This window comes from Mastacembelus armatus, chromosome 12, assembly GCF_900324485.2.
Source record: "Mastacembelus armatus chromosome 12, fMasArm1.2, whole genome shotgun sequence".
NCBI classification, from domain to species: Eukaryota; Metazoa; Chordata; class Actinopteri; order Synbranchiformes; family Mastacembelidae; genus Mastacembelus; species Mastacembelus armatus.
Window position 1 is genome coordinate 5,595,233 of NC_046644.1, and position 14,693 is coordinate 5,609,925.

At 38.4% G+C, this 14,693-nt stretch overlaps 1 protein-coding gene across 1 annotated transcript in view; it reads left to right on the plus strand.

The window, feature by feature from the left end:
• cacna1bb (calcium channel, voltage-dependent, N type, alpha 1B subunit, b) overlaps window positions 1–14,693 on the plus strand; it is a 143,433-nt gene that overhangs the window by 48,688 nt on the left and 80,052 nt on the right. Inside the window, exons 6-8 of the mRNA XM_026297441.1 lie at window positions 2,089–2,180; window positions 2,675–2,827; window positions 6,472–6,659. Coding sequence (XP_026153226.1) covers window positions 2,089–2,180; window positions 2,675–2,827; window positions 6,472–6,659 — 433 coding nt within the window. The remainder of the gene's footprint in view (window positions 1–2,088; window positions 2,181–2,674; window positions 2,828–6,471; window positions 6,660–14,693) is intronic.

The window sequence follows — 14,693 nt, forward strand, 5'->3', positions numbered from 1 at the left end:
GTCTCAGTGCTCATTTTCAACCAGGGTTTCATCATTAATGAAAATTATAAAGCAGTATGATAAATGTAGAGAAATATTTTAAAAAGGAGTATTTGGAAATCCATCACTATAGGCGAATTTGATCAGTTGCGAAGCATATGTGTGAAATGTGTATAAACATTACATTCTTTATTACTAAACAGACATTTCATCCCAGCAGAATTATTCCACCATTTCTCATAAAGCACAGATGTGCTTCACCGGTTTCCATGCCAACTAGCATCCAGGGAGCAATGTATGTATGTTTGTGTGTCTGTGTGTCTGTGTGCCTGTGTGCACTTGTTTGAAGAATTTCTTTCATTTAGTCCTCAGTGTATGTTTCCCTCTACATAATAGGTATTGTACCCTTGAGGATTTTCTGCCTACTATGGGGCTCCCGATGGTACTTAACTGAGAGTTTTAAAGAACAGACCCATTTGGGATGTTATAAATAATATCACTCATACTCAGATGTGTTTAAAAGCACATCATAAATACAGTTTTCAGTAATCCAGGCAAAGGCCCAGATTTCCTTTCTAAGCTGGGAGGGACACAAGGGTGAGGTGGACTATGTCGAGGAGACAGGTTAATCAGAGGTGTTGTGGGAGCAATTATGTCTGTAATCTAGATTCCCCTCCTTGGCCTAGAGTTGAGGGGCTTTTTACATGACTAAGGTCATTACAACCTGTAAACCTCTTAGACCACACTACTTAGGACATGGCCTGCAAAAGTAGCTACTGTACAGTCCTGGTTCCAGACCTGTGAACCTCAGATGCTTTGCCATTTTTGAATTAATTAAACAGTGAAGGGAAAACTAATTGCCATTCAATGTGATTATCAGTCTAGTCTCCCGTCATTTCTCTCAACAAACTGCTCCTGACTTAATTTTTTCTGCATTGTTGTTGGTCAGATTTGCTAACAAGATACCAACATAGAAATGAAAGTTGTTACTGGGTCTATGTGTAAAAAGTGTGTCTACAACTCACAACAGTGCATACTTACTTTCGACCTTATGTTTACAAGTCAAAAGTTTAGTAAGAAGAGCAGGTAGAGACACATCCATCATCTTGATTTCACATAAATCTGTGTGTTAAGCAGGGTCTTTCAAAAGCAGGGAATGTGAAAGAATATCCCTCTTAGATTCCAAGTCACATTAATATAATTCCTGTTCCTGTCTCCTTACAGCAATTTTTATTTTCATTTATTTACTTCAGTTACTCCTTCTCTTTTCCAAGATGCAGAGCAGGTCTCCCTCTCCTCAGCCTGGAGCATGTGTGTGTTTTTTACTCTGTGTTTCCGTGGAGCACATAGGTCTGCTCCTCTGTGTACAGCTTGTAATGACGGCTGCCAGCTGTGGCTCAGTGACCAGTGTGTATACACACACACACACACACACACACACACACACACACATCATAAGAATATAAAAAGAGCACATGATGGATGTGTACAGTATGTGACCAGACTATAGGGTGCTTTGTGTTTGTGTGTGTGTTTGTGTGGGAGGCAAAAGATGCTTTTATTCATACTGAAATGTTTGTCTCTGTTTTATATCATTATAAATTGAACATATTTGATATTCGCACAGAAAAAACAAGCCATTGAAGGCGTCACATTTGGCTCTTAGAGACTGTGTTTGCAGTTGAAGCTTTATAGAAGTAAATAAACAACATATTAAAAATGAATGAAAATGTTAGTTGCAGTCCTCGTTATTACAAATCCAAGGTAAAGTGACATTTGGTTCATTTTCATGAAATCAATGAAACACCAAGGTGCTGATGTCTGATAGGCTCCTTGGAAAAGTACTCAGCCTCACAGTATTGTTATTGTTTCAGGCAGTGCTCCAGTGATTAATCAGGTAATCGATTGAACAATGATTTTTAAATGAAACATTTTGTTAAATATGTCAAATCTTTGCACATTTAGTAATCAACAATTAATTGAATGGAAACTGAACACAGTTGCAGCCTTATGTAGTGCATCAATCTATAGTATTACAGGAAATGTCAAGCCAGAGTGAAGGCATGAATGATTTTAATGCTGAGGTTTCATGTTTGTGTGGATTTACAGAATCTTGGCTACGGTGGGTTCGGACTTTGACCTGAGAACACTGCGAGCGGTGAGAGTGCTGAGACCCCTGAAACTTGTGTCTGGCATCCCCAGTAAGTCACTCTGTCAAAATTTAAATATTTGATATTTTCGAAGAGAGTTTATACTCCAAGAGTCGTCATTATATTAGTTGCTTGGCTGTGATTTGAGCACAGAGCAAAAACAGACACATCCATCGTTTTTCTATTTACCTCTTTTTGCTCCCTGCTTTGATGTTTGTATATATTTTTTTATTGATCTGTCCTACAAACAGTATAATAACAATTTCAATTCATTCCTACAACTTGCGGAAAATAAGCTATAGGAAAACTGTATATCTTTGCATGTTAAATTATGACACAAGCAAATCAGATGCTCAGACAGTAAAAGTCTATTACAGACCAGCTTAATTGAAATTATGTTGTTGTGTTCCCATATCTCAGCAATTGCTTTGGTGAGAACAGTGTTATCATAACTGTTGAAATTATGACCAAAACAGCACAAATAAACCCAAATGCTAACATTCTCTTTCCCTGCCCCCTTCTCCCTCTCTATCTATATCTCTTAGGTCTCCAGGTGGTTTTGAAGTCCATAATGAAAGCCATGGTTCCTCTGCTTCAGATTGGCCTGCTGCTCTTCTTTGCTATTGTCATGTTTGCCATCATCGGGGTGGAGTTTTACATGGGCAAATTCCACACCACCTGCTTCAAGATCAGCACTGGTGAGAGCAACAGCTTGGTTGTGCGGTGTATTCGTGTGACAACACTGATTATCAGACATGTCTATGCCAGGAAAACTTTTTTCTTTCACTTGTGTTCCTGTAGTTGTTACAGATCAGAACATATAACACATTGCATATTTACTCTATGCAGGCATACATAAATGATTTATAAGTTGTAAATGTATGTGTGGCTTATGAAAAACCCACTTCACAGTGCTGGCAGACAGTATGCTTATGTCAACATAAACGCACAGCAGAATTTTTGACAGCCATTCTGAACATGGGGATTTTGATGGATGGTATTTTCACAGTCTTCAGGTTTTGACTGATAGCTTGTGCTGTAACTCAATAAGGATGCTTATGTGCTCTGTTTTGTGATTGAATGCTGACTCATGTGGTGTTAATGAGGTTGCTCTATGCTTTATCCATCTTTCTGTGATATCAGAAATGTGTCTTAATAAGAAAATTGCAGGAATAATACCTTACAGTTCATTAAATGCTGTATGAGTGGATGTTGATCAACCTCTGCCATTCTCTCTTTCAAAATGTATTAGCTTGAATACAAATCATGTTTACTTTAAATTACCACTGACCATTTTCTAATACCTGCTGTAGAGGTAGGTACTATAGTACCGTTCAGGCAGTCATTGTTTTCCATTAATTTTTGTATACAAATATAATTTTCAAAGCTGCCTCTTGAAATTTACTACAATCACAAAAGGACTGCAGGGTTATTTTTTCTCAGTGTTAGATGGTTTATTAGTCTGCACTTCATTACCTTTTATGCTTAATTTTATGGGTCCTGGCAGTTCTTTTTAATAATAATAATAATAATAATCATTTCCTACGAAATTCCTGAACAGGGTTGTGTATTTTAGTGGCAAATATAGGGAACTGAACAAGTGGTGCACTTTCATGTAAGTCCAGTTAACTGGTATAATAAGTTTCTTTTTTTTTTTGTCAGTGATAGTCAGCTGAATAGTTGTCGTTTTCCTGTTGTAATGTTATGTCAGGGTTGCCCAATCATTAGAATTTCAGGCATTCTTCCAGGAAATTAGAAAACTATGGGAACTGCCACACAAAGAGCAGTCTGTTCAAAATGTCACTCGGTTATTTAGGTGATTTAACACATTAGATAGATACTAATCTAATCATTCATTTCATGAACAGACTACAGTACATGATTATATAACCAAAAAATGGTTGATCTTCAATTTTTCTCTACGACTGGCTCATTCTACAAAGCAGTGGAAGAACAATATCATTTTATATTGTTACAAAATTAGCCAAAAAGGGCATTTTCAACCAGCTCATTGAGCTACCTTAATCAGCTAGCTACTGTTCATAGTCTCTCATTTCAGCCAGAAGACTGCCAACCAGATGCTGCTTTTGTGTTCCACTGTTTGAAACTATGCACTTTCATTCATTCATTCATTCTGTATTTGGGTTAGCAACGTAACTGCAGGAAGTAAACAGTGGGCCTAGTAGATAGATAGATAGATAGATAGATAGATAGATAGATAGATAGATAGATACTTTATTCATCCCCCATGGGGGAAATTCAGATTGTCCTGCAGCTAATTACCTAATCACTATAAAATATAAAATATAAACAGTAAACAGTGAAGTCAGTTTTTTGCATATGTAAAAGAAAGCAGTGAGGTTGGAAAATCATTTACGTGAATATCGACCTCCAAATCACAGTGTGGTAGTGTAATGTGTGCAAATAAAAAGGGAGGGGTCAAGCAAGAAAGACAGGCCTCTTCCCCTATGTAGGCGTTAATCACAGCCAGGTTGCTATTACTGTGTTATTGTTATGCTCCAGCATTATAGTAATTGTATAAGACAGTCACTCTGCTTGGCTAAAATCACCTGTTGTACAGTGATTAAAAATTATGAAAAGGCTTTATTTCCCCACTGTTGGTGTCAGATAGAGTGTAAAGGTGTGACTTGAGGGTTATGTTTGGGTCAGGTAGAAAATACATTCGTCTATCACTGTGTGTGTCTATGTGCTATGTGTTGTGATAGCTTTCTAATGTACAATAACTGTGTTTTGGAGTTCTTTTAGTCCCAGGGACACAGCAGGTTTGATTAAGCTGAGCAGCACTGGTAACAACTTTCTACACGAGGGCTGCTGTTTTGTTTTTATTTTCTGTTTAGTGTGTATGAATGAGCGAATCAGAAGCAGGTGATGCTTGATAAAGCCAAAGGCACACTGTGTATAATATATCTGATTATGTTTGCATTTTCAACTAAATACACATTGTGTGTCCCTTCACACGAGTGCAGGATTGTTCATGAAATCCTGGCTTTTTTGTCCTTCATCTGGTGTGGAAAATATTTTCTTTCTCATTTTAATTCTTTGCCTTTAGCTAAATAATACACATATTGCGATAAGCCGTTAATACAGTTTTATTTATGACAAGCGCGAAAAAGGATTGAACTGGATCATTTCCCTTGTGGCATTAATAAGCGTATAAACAAAGTGCAAAATAATTTAGGCCTATGGTCTTCTGCAGATTTATTTTAGCAGATGAGTGTTTACACCACAACTACTTTGAACTTGTCAGCATCCCAGTCCCACTTCCACTGCTCATTTGTATTGATACTCATTATTGCTTATTAAAATATTTATGACTATTCCTACAAATTTGTTCTCATGCACATGAAATTGGATGAATTTGAAATTTCCATCAGTAACATGAAACTGAAACGGCACAATGAAATCTGTCCTTAATTGTTTATTTAAATGTTATTATTTATGTAGTTATTTTTTGTGCTAAATATATAATAATGATTATTTATTATCATCCCATTAATTGTCAGATTATTTTGATCTATTTTCAAATTTTCACATGTAAACTAAATTCGTCTATCACTAGTAATCATAGTTCATTTGAAAAAAAAAAAATTGAAATGAAACAATGAGCTGTGATTATTTTGTCCATTTTTTAGTTTCATCTCATGAACTGTACCCAGTAGAAGGAGAGACATGAGATGTTCCCATATCATCTGTGGATACTTTGAGTCCGGCTGACACAGCACCTGTCAGTGGGAAAGAAAGGACATATTTTACTGGAGTGACACCAGAGGGATGTTGGCTGTGCAATCTGGCTCTGCATATCATCGTTAAAACTTGGCACAGCTTGTGATCGAGGCACTATCCCTCATGAAACGCTGGGTGCGCAATGCATCTGTTATGCTCAGCACATTTAGTCTTTTTTCTGATCCCAGTCTGCTGACATGTGTGCCAACACATCCGTTAAACAAACTCTCACCACCCTGTGTGTGCTCTGGTACAATCATCTCTCCCTGCTACTTAATTAATGAATATCGAGGCATCCAGGAACTGAGGCTACTTTTTGTGTGACTATATCTGTCCAAAACCTAAATAGTGCCAAGTGCACTGACTCACACCAGTCATGCACCACAATCCTTTTTTTGTACATCATTTTCCTGCACAGTTATGCAGTTTCACTATTGTCTAAGGAAATCACGTCTAGTTCACGTGGTTAAGTCACTTGGCATCTATCCATTCACTTGAAAGATTTTTTTGTAAACTGCAGTCAGATTCACCAGCTCACCTGAAAACATCAATATGCACATCAACCTTCATACCCTTCTCTTTTTTCTGTTTGGGCCAGGTGAGAGAGCAGTAGACTGGCCTTGTGGTTTGGAGCCCCCGGCCAGGACATGTCCCAATGGGACTGAATGCAGAGAGTACTGGACTGGACCCAACTATGGCATCACCAACTTTGACAACATCCTGTTTGCAGTGCTTACTGTGTTTCAGTGCATCACCATGGAGGGCTGGGTGGATATCCTCTATAACGTGAGTCGCTAAACATTTTTATTGTTAAATAATTATTGTTAAATTTAATTTCTTGCTGTTGTTTGCCACATGTTAAGGAGTTTGTGTTAATTTGTGTGTTTAATGGTCAGTTTGTCCAATCAACATTTTGATGCGGGCTAGACTGACATGAAGTTTCACATGGCTGTACACATGTTTGATTGTAATGAAGATTTCAGCCTCCATGATTGAGCAAGGATGTTTTAAATGTGAATAAAGTCATGATAATGAGCAGGCACATGTTCTTTTCACCACACATGTGCTTATAACATTCATATAGAGCCACACATCTACACCTGGGATTTGCCAACCAAAAAATTGTGACCACTGAATGGCTCCAGTGGGGGACTATTTTGTTGCTGAAGGACACTATGAAGGCATCTGCAGTTGTCAATAGAGTGGAAAGTGTTCTGTCATTTTACCCTTTCCGATTTTACATTCTGGTTCATAATTTAAACATGACTGTGCTGTGCAAACCTTAGACTAGATCATCCTTGATATCACAGCAGGGAAACCCAGCAGCCTTGAAGCAGAGATGGTGAACAGGTAAACAGAGGCCCACTTCAAGGTGTCAGTATGTCAGTTTGTGTTCTGTATGGATGGCAAGGTAGCAGCAATGGCACAGTGGGCACACTGTACCTGTCCTGTGTTAGTGCCCCTGTGTGTATGCATGCAGAGAATATGAGTAAGCGAGTTTATTTTGAACTACAAAATAATATAAATCAATTGGTCTAGTGCGCTCCACTCAGTGCTACAGGAAGGGATAATAATATAAAATAAAATAAATATGTTTAACATGTTTTAAAAATATGTTTAAACAATAAATATACATTTAATTGCTTATTTACAGTGAGTTTAAGCTGTAAATAAATTACAGAAAGCCAAGCACAATAAAACTAAACACTTGGATTATAGGAGAGGGAAAATAAATATGTTTTCAGTCTTGATTTACAAATCTCAATACCTCTCTGATTTGGTAAGTAAAGTAGTTAACAGGAAAGCAGCATAATAATAAATGCATGTAAAATTGCATGAAGCAGATGGGAATATAAATTTCTATCATTTGCATTAATATGGAAATTTGCATTCAGTTCAGGAAGGAAGTTTCCCAGCAGGAGCATTTACAGTGAAAAAAGCAGTGGTGCTAAGAGAGAGCCTTTAGATCATGACAGGCAGAGAAGAGGTTGTCTGAAAAAACTGTGTGAGTGCTGCTAAGTGTTATAGGGTACAGCAAATATGCAGGAATCACAAATGTGTCCCCTGATTTGTCTTTTTCTGTTGATATTTTTTACAGCTGATTTTAGCACTATCAACCTTGGGTAGGACAAGCAGTATCATTTTTGTTGTTGTTGTATTTACCCTGTGATGTAAGGAATTTTTTTTGGATATACAGTAAGAATATGACTCATAGATATACAGTACATACTGTAAATACGACGGTGTATATAATGTGCAGCTGGACTCAAAGCAGTAACGTTGCAGCCATGTGTCTTGTATCACTGACATCTGGGTCACTAAGATGCCCCCTAGAGCCACCCAGGTTCTTAGTACTTTTCTCTCTGCCACCAACCCAAACAGTTTTGATATCTAAATGCCGCCACCTCTCATATTTTTCAGGACAGCCAACAGCACAATAGTGCCTTTTAAAAACACATAATCCCAGAACACTTAAAGAAAAACAAGAATCCCTACAGGATGAGGGATGTCTAGCCAAGCAGAACTAAAACATGACTGAGTGTCTGGGCCAATCCCACAATGGCTGTCTGGCTCAGAGCTACTACAGATCCACTTTTTTAAACACAAGATGTTTGAAAATCAAGCCAGCAGTACCTAAAGTATAATATGAGAAATGATGACATAAATAACCACATGAAGACAAATAAAAAGGATTTATGGTGTTTATAGAGTCATAAAAGGCTTGCAAGGTTGCTTCTGGTGCTGGGATCAGACAAGAAATGGAAAGTTTGATTCAGTTCCAACACATCTTGTGAGATTTGACCTGACATTTGCCTCACTTATGTACAAAATACACAATACCTTTTAGAAAAAATCTATCATATTGCATTGTGGCTCTTGACATGACCTTTTGCAATTAATGCAGATATGGGATGCGGTGCCTTTTTTCATACAACATATAAGTCAGACTTACATTGAAGAGTCATACATTTATGATCAATTACATTTTATTTGGCTAAATAATTATTTAAAACATTATTTCTGAAACTAGTTCTTTATCATAGGCATCTATTCCTCTATTAATTTTTTCCATCTACTGTACTTTCCCTCCTTATATACGTATCCTTCATTTTTCTCTTCCTTGTTCCTTCTTCCTTTGCTTCATCTCTTCCTCTTCCATGAGAGGGCAGCTAAGTGGGACTGCACTGTGAGCTACTTACAGAGCCATCTTTACATTCTTCTCATTCTTCTGCCTGTTCCTCCTAGTTTCACTCCAGACCTCTCCTGTAGCTTTTCCTGGCTCATTATCCTAAGCTCTGCAGACCCATGCTGCTGTGATCTAAGAATGCCTTTTCGCTCAGTTAGTATTCTTTCTTTGTATTTTAGTCTTTGTATTTCTTTTTTCTTCTGCTCAAAGTCATTCCTTTTGATCCTTCAGTTATTTTTACTCCAGCCTTTCTGTGTGGCTTTCATTACTGTATTTCTTTCTGAATACCTATCCAACTAGGTCCTTCTGCTGCTAAGTTTACCATCTAGTCCTCGCTGTGTTTATTCACATGCATGAAGGAGTGTTTGGCTTTGGTGGAGAGATTCCTCTAGGCCTTGTAGAGACTATTCACATATGCCACTGAAGCAGATGAGGCTCATTTTGGGACTATGTTGATTGGTCTGATTGTTGCCCTTAAGGTTTTACTGCACCACATAGATATTGTTGAGTTTCATTGAAGCTTGGCATCTTTCGGGCACCTGGTTCACACCTATACATTCATCTATCTGTGGATGCTTTTGCCTTCAGTGACTTACTCGCTGTACCAGTAAAACACCACTCTACTATAGGCTTGTGTGTGTGTGTGTGTGTGTATGTGTGTGTGTGTGTATGCACATGCACAGTAGCAGTTGCCAGTTAACCATTACAAGAATAGTGGCTGTGAGTTGTGACTGCCTGGAGGCCAGGGGGAAGTGACATATTTATATGCTAATTGAATTTTTCTGTTGCTGTGTTGCTGTTACATGAGTGTAGCTAGGCAGCAAGTGCATGATGCTATATTTCTACTGTTTACCTCATGATAATAGAAGATAAAATAGTTGTTGCTGTGCTAACATTCCAGAGACGTACGCTACAGTCACTCGTGGATTTGTTACTCAAAGCTGGATTGGGTTTCAAGTTATAGTTTTTCGTTCTGGTCCATATAAAGTAATGAGACACGCATTTTGATTGACAGCATTGTTAGCACTTCCTCAAAATTACCCAAACCTCATCTGATTAGGGCCAAAATGTGCTGTAGCTTCAAAGGTTTTCCTCAAAGCAGGCACTGAAAATAGGACATAAATGGAGAAACCACAGCAAAATGTAGTGAAAAAAAGCTATAGGTGCATTTGTGTGAATGCAGTAGAATATATATGCATAAAGAAGCACTTTTAGAACAGAAGCAGAGGGAAGATTGAAAGCTATACCATAGAGCCAGAATAGCAGGACCTTCTATTGTGTGCACTATATACTGTATTTTCCCATAACCCAGCTTTAACCTCAGATTGATGACTGTGCTTTCTCTGCCCTCAGGGGGATTGCAAAGGCCTTCTTCTATAATGATCCTCTCCTCTCATACTCTCATAATTTCAACCCCCCTGTGGGCGAGGCCACCTACCAGGATCCTGTGGTCTCCCAGCAGCTGATGTAGTGGAACGAAGCACTGCTGTCTGACATATTATTCTTCAGCTGCAGGGTCTGGTGACAGACTGACACTACAGTAGCACTGGCTATGACGGTATAAGCCTGTCATCACAGGTACCAGTTAGGACATATAGTTCAAACTGGGAAGTCCAATATTAAGGTAGATCAGTTCTGCACATTTTATCAGTTAAACCATCAAGATTTATTGCAAGTAAAATCTGCTCAAAGCTTTGAAAAGCTACTTTTATGAACATGATGCAAGCTAAGTGTAAAGGAACAAAAAGACACATAGGCATCAGGCTGAGAGCTGTGCTTTCTACATTTCAATGAGCTCAGAGCATTGGTAGAGCGGTGGTCCTGAAGCACAAGGCTTCAAAGTGCAGAGCTGTCTGGCAACCACTCTACTGTTCAATTGTTCAACTACTTACTACGTCTTGACGTCTTGTGGTCATGCAAATAATTAGCACTTCATGTCAGCGGAGGTTTGTTTGAACAGTGACCACACTCTGCACAATGTATAAGTAGTTTTAGCTGATTTAATCCAACCTTAGGTGGAAAATCAGAAGAGCAAGTACAGCAGATCAATTTGGATAGCATTAATAAAAATACTCTTTTGTCAGTTAGTACACCTTTTTTTTTTCCAGACACGCTGCTGCACTCACATTACATCAAAGTAATAATAGTAACACTAATAATAATAATACTTTCAGAAGTGACTTTGTTGAACAAAGTGATCCTTCAGGCCTGCAGAAGACACCATGCCCAACCCCAGTCCTAGTATGAGATGAAGTCTTTAAACACAGTAAGAGAACCTGGGAGGGAGGGAGGGAGTGTCACCAAACTGAGTCAGTGCTCCTTCATGTTTTAATCACAACCGAAGTACAGAAAAAGGGAAAGGAGTGCAAATGAAGAGAGTGTTAAGCTTATGCTAATGATCATAACATTGCCAGCCGTTGTAGAGCTGTGTTTTTGACTTGAGCAAAATATCCTTTCATCAGTGTTTTCTTTAATGGTTAAAGCACATGGTGAATGTTACTGATATGCAACTTCAACACGCTGAAGGCCAGATTATGGAGGAACACGCATCCAGAGAAGTTCAAACCCATGCAGAAAAAAAAAAAAAAACACATCATCATCCTTCCAAATTGTTCTGCCATTTGCTGGCTCTTCCTTCAGATATCCTTCCTCTAAATCCACTAAATTTGATAATAATTAGGGTCAACACTGGCTTAATATGAGGACAGATTAGGATCAGATCCCATTTATATTATTGCTGGCAGGTTATCATCAGAACCATGTTGTGCATGAAAGCCAACTAAACCTTAAATGCAGAGGTTGCAGATCATACTGTCTGTTCAATAATCATACTGTCTGTAAGGGTTTTGGAAAGCACTGACAAAAGATGGCATTATGTCACCACCCATAAACCCCAATTCTTTTAAATAAAATGTACTCAGTCAGCACATATGTTGAAAAAGTTGCTCAGGTTTCTGCTTTTTTGAACCCATAGAGTTTTGGGCATTAGATTCCAAGCAGGGTGATTTTTCACACAGAAATAAACAAAAACAGACACTGATTAGATACCTCTATGATTTATTTAAAAAAACAAAACAATTTTAACAGTAAAGAAATATTCATGTACAATTTCATTCTCAAAATGCAAGACTGATGTGCTATCTTTGCATGATCTCACCATCCCCTTTTTTTTTAGCAGTAATGCTATGACAGTAAAGCCTTGCATTGATTCACACTCTGGGGGCTGCTTTAGCTCTGAGACAGTCAGTGGGGAGGTGACACTGTTGTAACAGCAGCAACAGCATGTGGGGATGGTTTCTCAGTGTTAATAATGTGGCAATCTTCATTTCATGCCCCGTGATTTTATTACATTTCCTCTGTCTCTCATGGTGACCCAACGGCTATCATCAAATTAGAAGCAGACCTAATTACCCTGCTGTGTCATGTTCTAGCTTCACACAGAAACAAAATACCCATCACATAGTATTGTATTTGCCCTCATTTAAATCTTGTATTAAAACGCATGCAGACTTTTAGTTCCGTTGCAACCTTTTTAGAAAAATATCTGCCCCTTTAGCTGGTCAATATACTGTTTTCTTCATAAGGCTATTTGCTAACTTTTAATAGTGCACAGTGGGTTTTTCAGACAAGCCTGCTGCTGCTGGGAAGTTGATAAGAGTAAACCATAAATGCAAGATAAAACCAAAATGAGGTTAAATGTCAGAGTGGGCGACCATGTTCACATGCCATTTGATTTCCCTGCTTATATGAAAATATTAATTAGCGAAGCTTTAATTTTTACCATCTTTTTTCAAAGTGCTACTTAGGATTTAGAACTGTTACCACTAAGGTGAAAGAAATCTTTGGTCGGGAAACCAGACTTCATTCTGCAAGACTCGTACTCACTGAGTACTTCCACATTAAAGCAGTCAGCCTTTTGAACTCACACTGCCTGATTAAATGCCACTAAAATTAGCCTGCAGCAAATTAATTCTCCATCTGAGAGCAAATTCACTTTAACCAGGAGAACTTCTTTTTTGATATATTCTTCTTCTTCAAGTAGCTCTATCTTGTGCTCTCTGTGCCACCAGCTGTTGAGCACAGTCACCGCCGCTTGTTGTGAATGTTTCAAGGAGCTGCAGAATTGATTCAGAATGGCTGTCATCTCAGCAGGCTTTCCCTGCCGTTAGGGAGGACGTGTATGTGTGTGTTTGTGTGTGTGTTGGCAGCATTGTAAGCTAAGAGTGGGAGTACACGGTCACGCCTCAACTGCATTACATGATGCATGACTTCACATTATGTTGAAGCTTTTTGCTTTTTTCTCGCTGATCATTCTTAGCAATCAGCCTTCAGTGACTCACAGAAATAACAGAGGTGTTGAAGTTTAGTCGAAATAAGTTGTTACAAAAAGTCTGTAGCTACTGAAATTAGTAGGAGTAGAAATTGCTGCAGCTGCTTAATTATATGAAGATCCTAAGCATTTTGATCCTATTTCAGTGTTTGTGCAAAAATTTTTGTGCTGTTAGGATTTGGTATGGAAAGTCACAGATTTGTATACTTGCATTTACCAGGAGGGGAATACGTGATACAAAGTGCAATTAACTCATGTGAAATCAGATATGACAGTAAAAGCCAAGCCTATTCATTGAATTAGTTGCAAAGGTCTGGGCCACTGCAGTTTCTCAGACATAGTGCTTGGAGTTCTGCCCAAAAGGTTCCATTTTTGTCTCACGAGACCAGAGAGTCTTTTTTGTCGTGCTCTCAGTCCAATAAATGGTGTTTGGCCAACTCCAAGCTGGCTATCACATGTCTATTAGTCAAAGTGGCTTCCGTCCAGCCACTCTACAGTGAAGCTCTGATTGATGGAGGGCTGCTGAGATGGGCGTCCTTCCTTCAGGTCCTCCCACCTCTGCAGAGGACCTCTGAAAGTCTGTTAGGGCGACGATTGGTCTCCTTCCTGACCAAGGCCCTTTTTCATACATGTGGCCAGATGGCCGACTTTAGGAAGAGTTCCGGTGATCCAAAAACTCTTCCATTTTACAAGTATTGCGTCCACTGTCTCCAGGGAATACTCAGAGCTTTAGAAATTGCTCTCTCTGATATTTGCCTCACCATAATTTAATTGTGGAGCTCTGTAGAGTCCTGATGTACTGACATCAGAATGTACTGTCCTGACATACACAGGTGTGTACCTTTGTCTACTCAGTTTATTTAACCACATGTGGACTCCAGTTCAGATCTGCAATGTATCAAAAATAATTTAAGAGAACAGCATGCATCTAACCACAGAACCCACAGGTGTGGAGCACCACAGTAAATAGTCTCAAATATAAATGAGTTTTCAGTTTTTGATGTTTATAAAATATGCACACATTTTCATTTGTCATTATCGGTTATTGAGCGTAGATTGGTAATTGTATCAATTTTAGGATCAAATCTACAGCACAGTAAAGTTTGCAAAAAGTTATCTGAACATTTTCTGAAGCTCCCATAATTGTTAACCAACAGCACAGCCCCTGTATGATCCTTTTTATCTGTGTTTTTGAATAAACAGACCTTTTGCTTGTTATAATTATTACTACTACACCAGTGTTTATTTTTATACTTAAACAACATATGGGGTCAGTAGAACTACCTTGCTAAGGGCAACATAG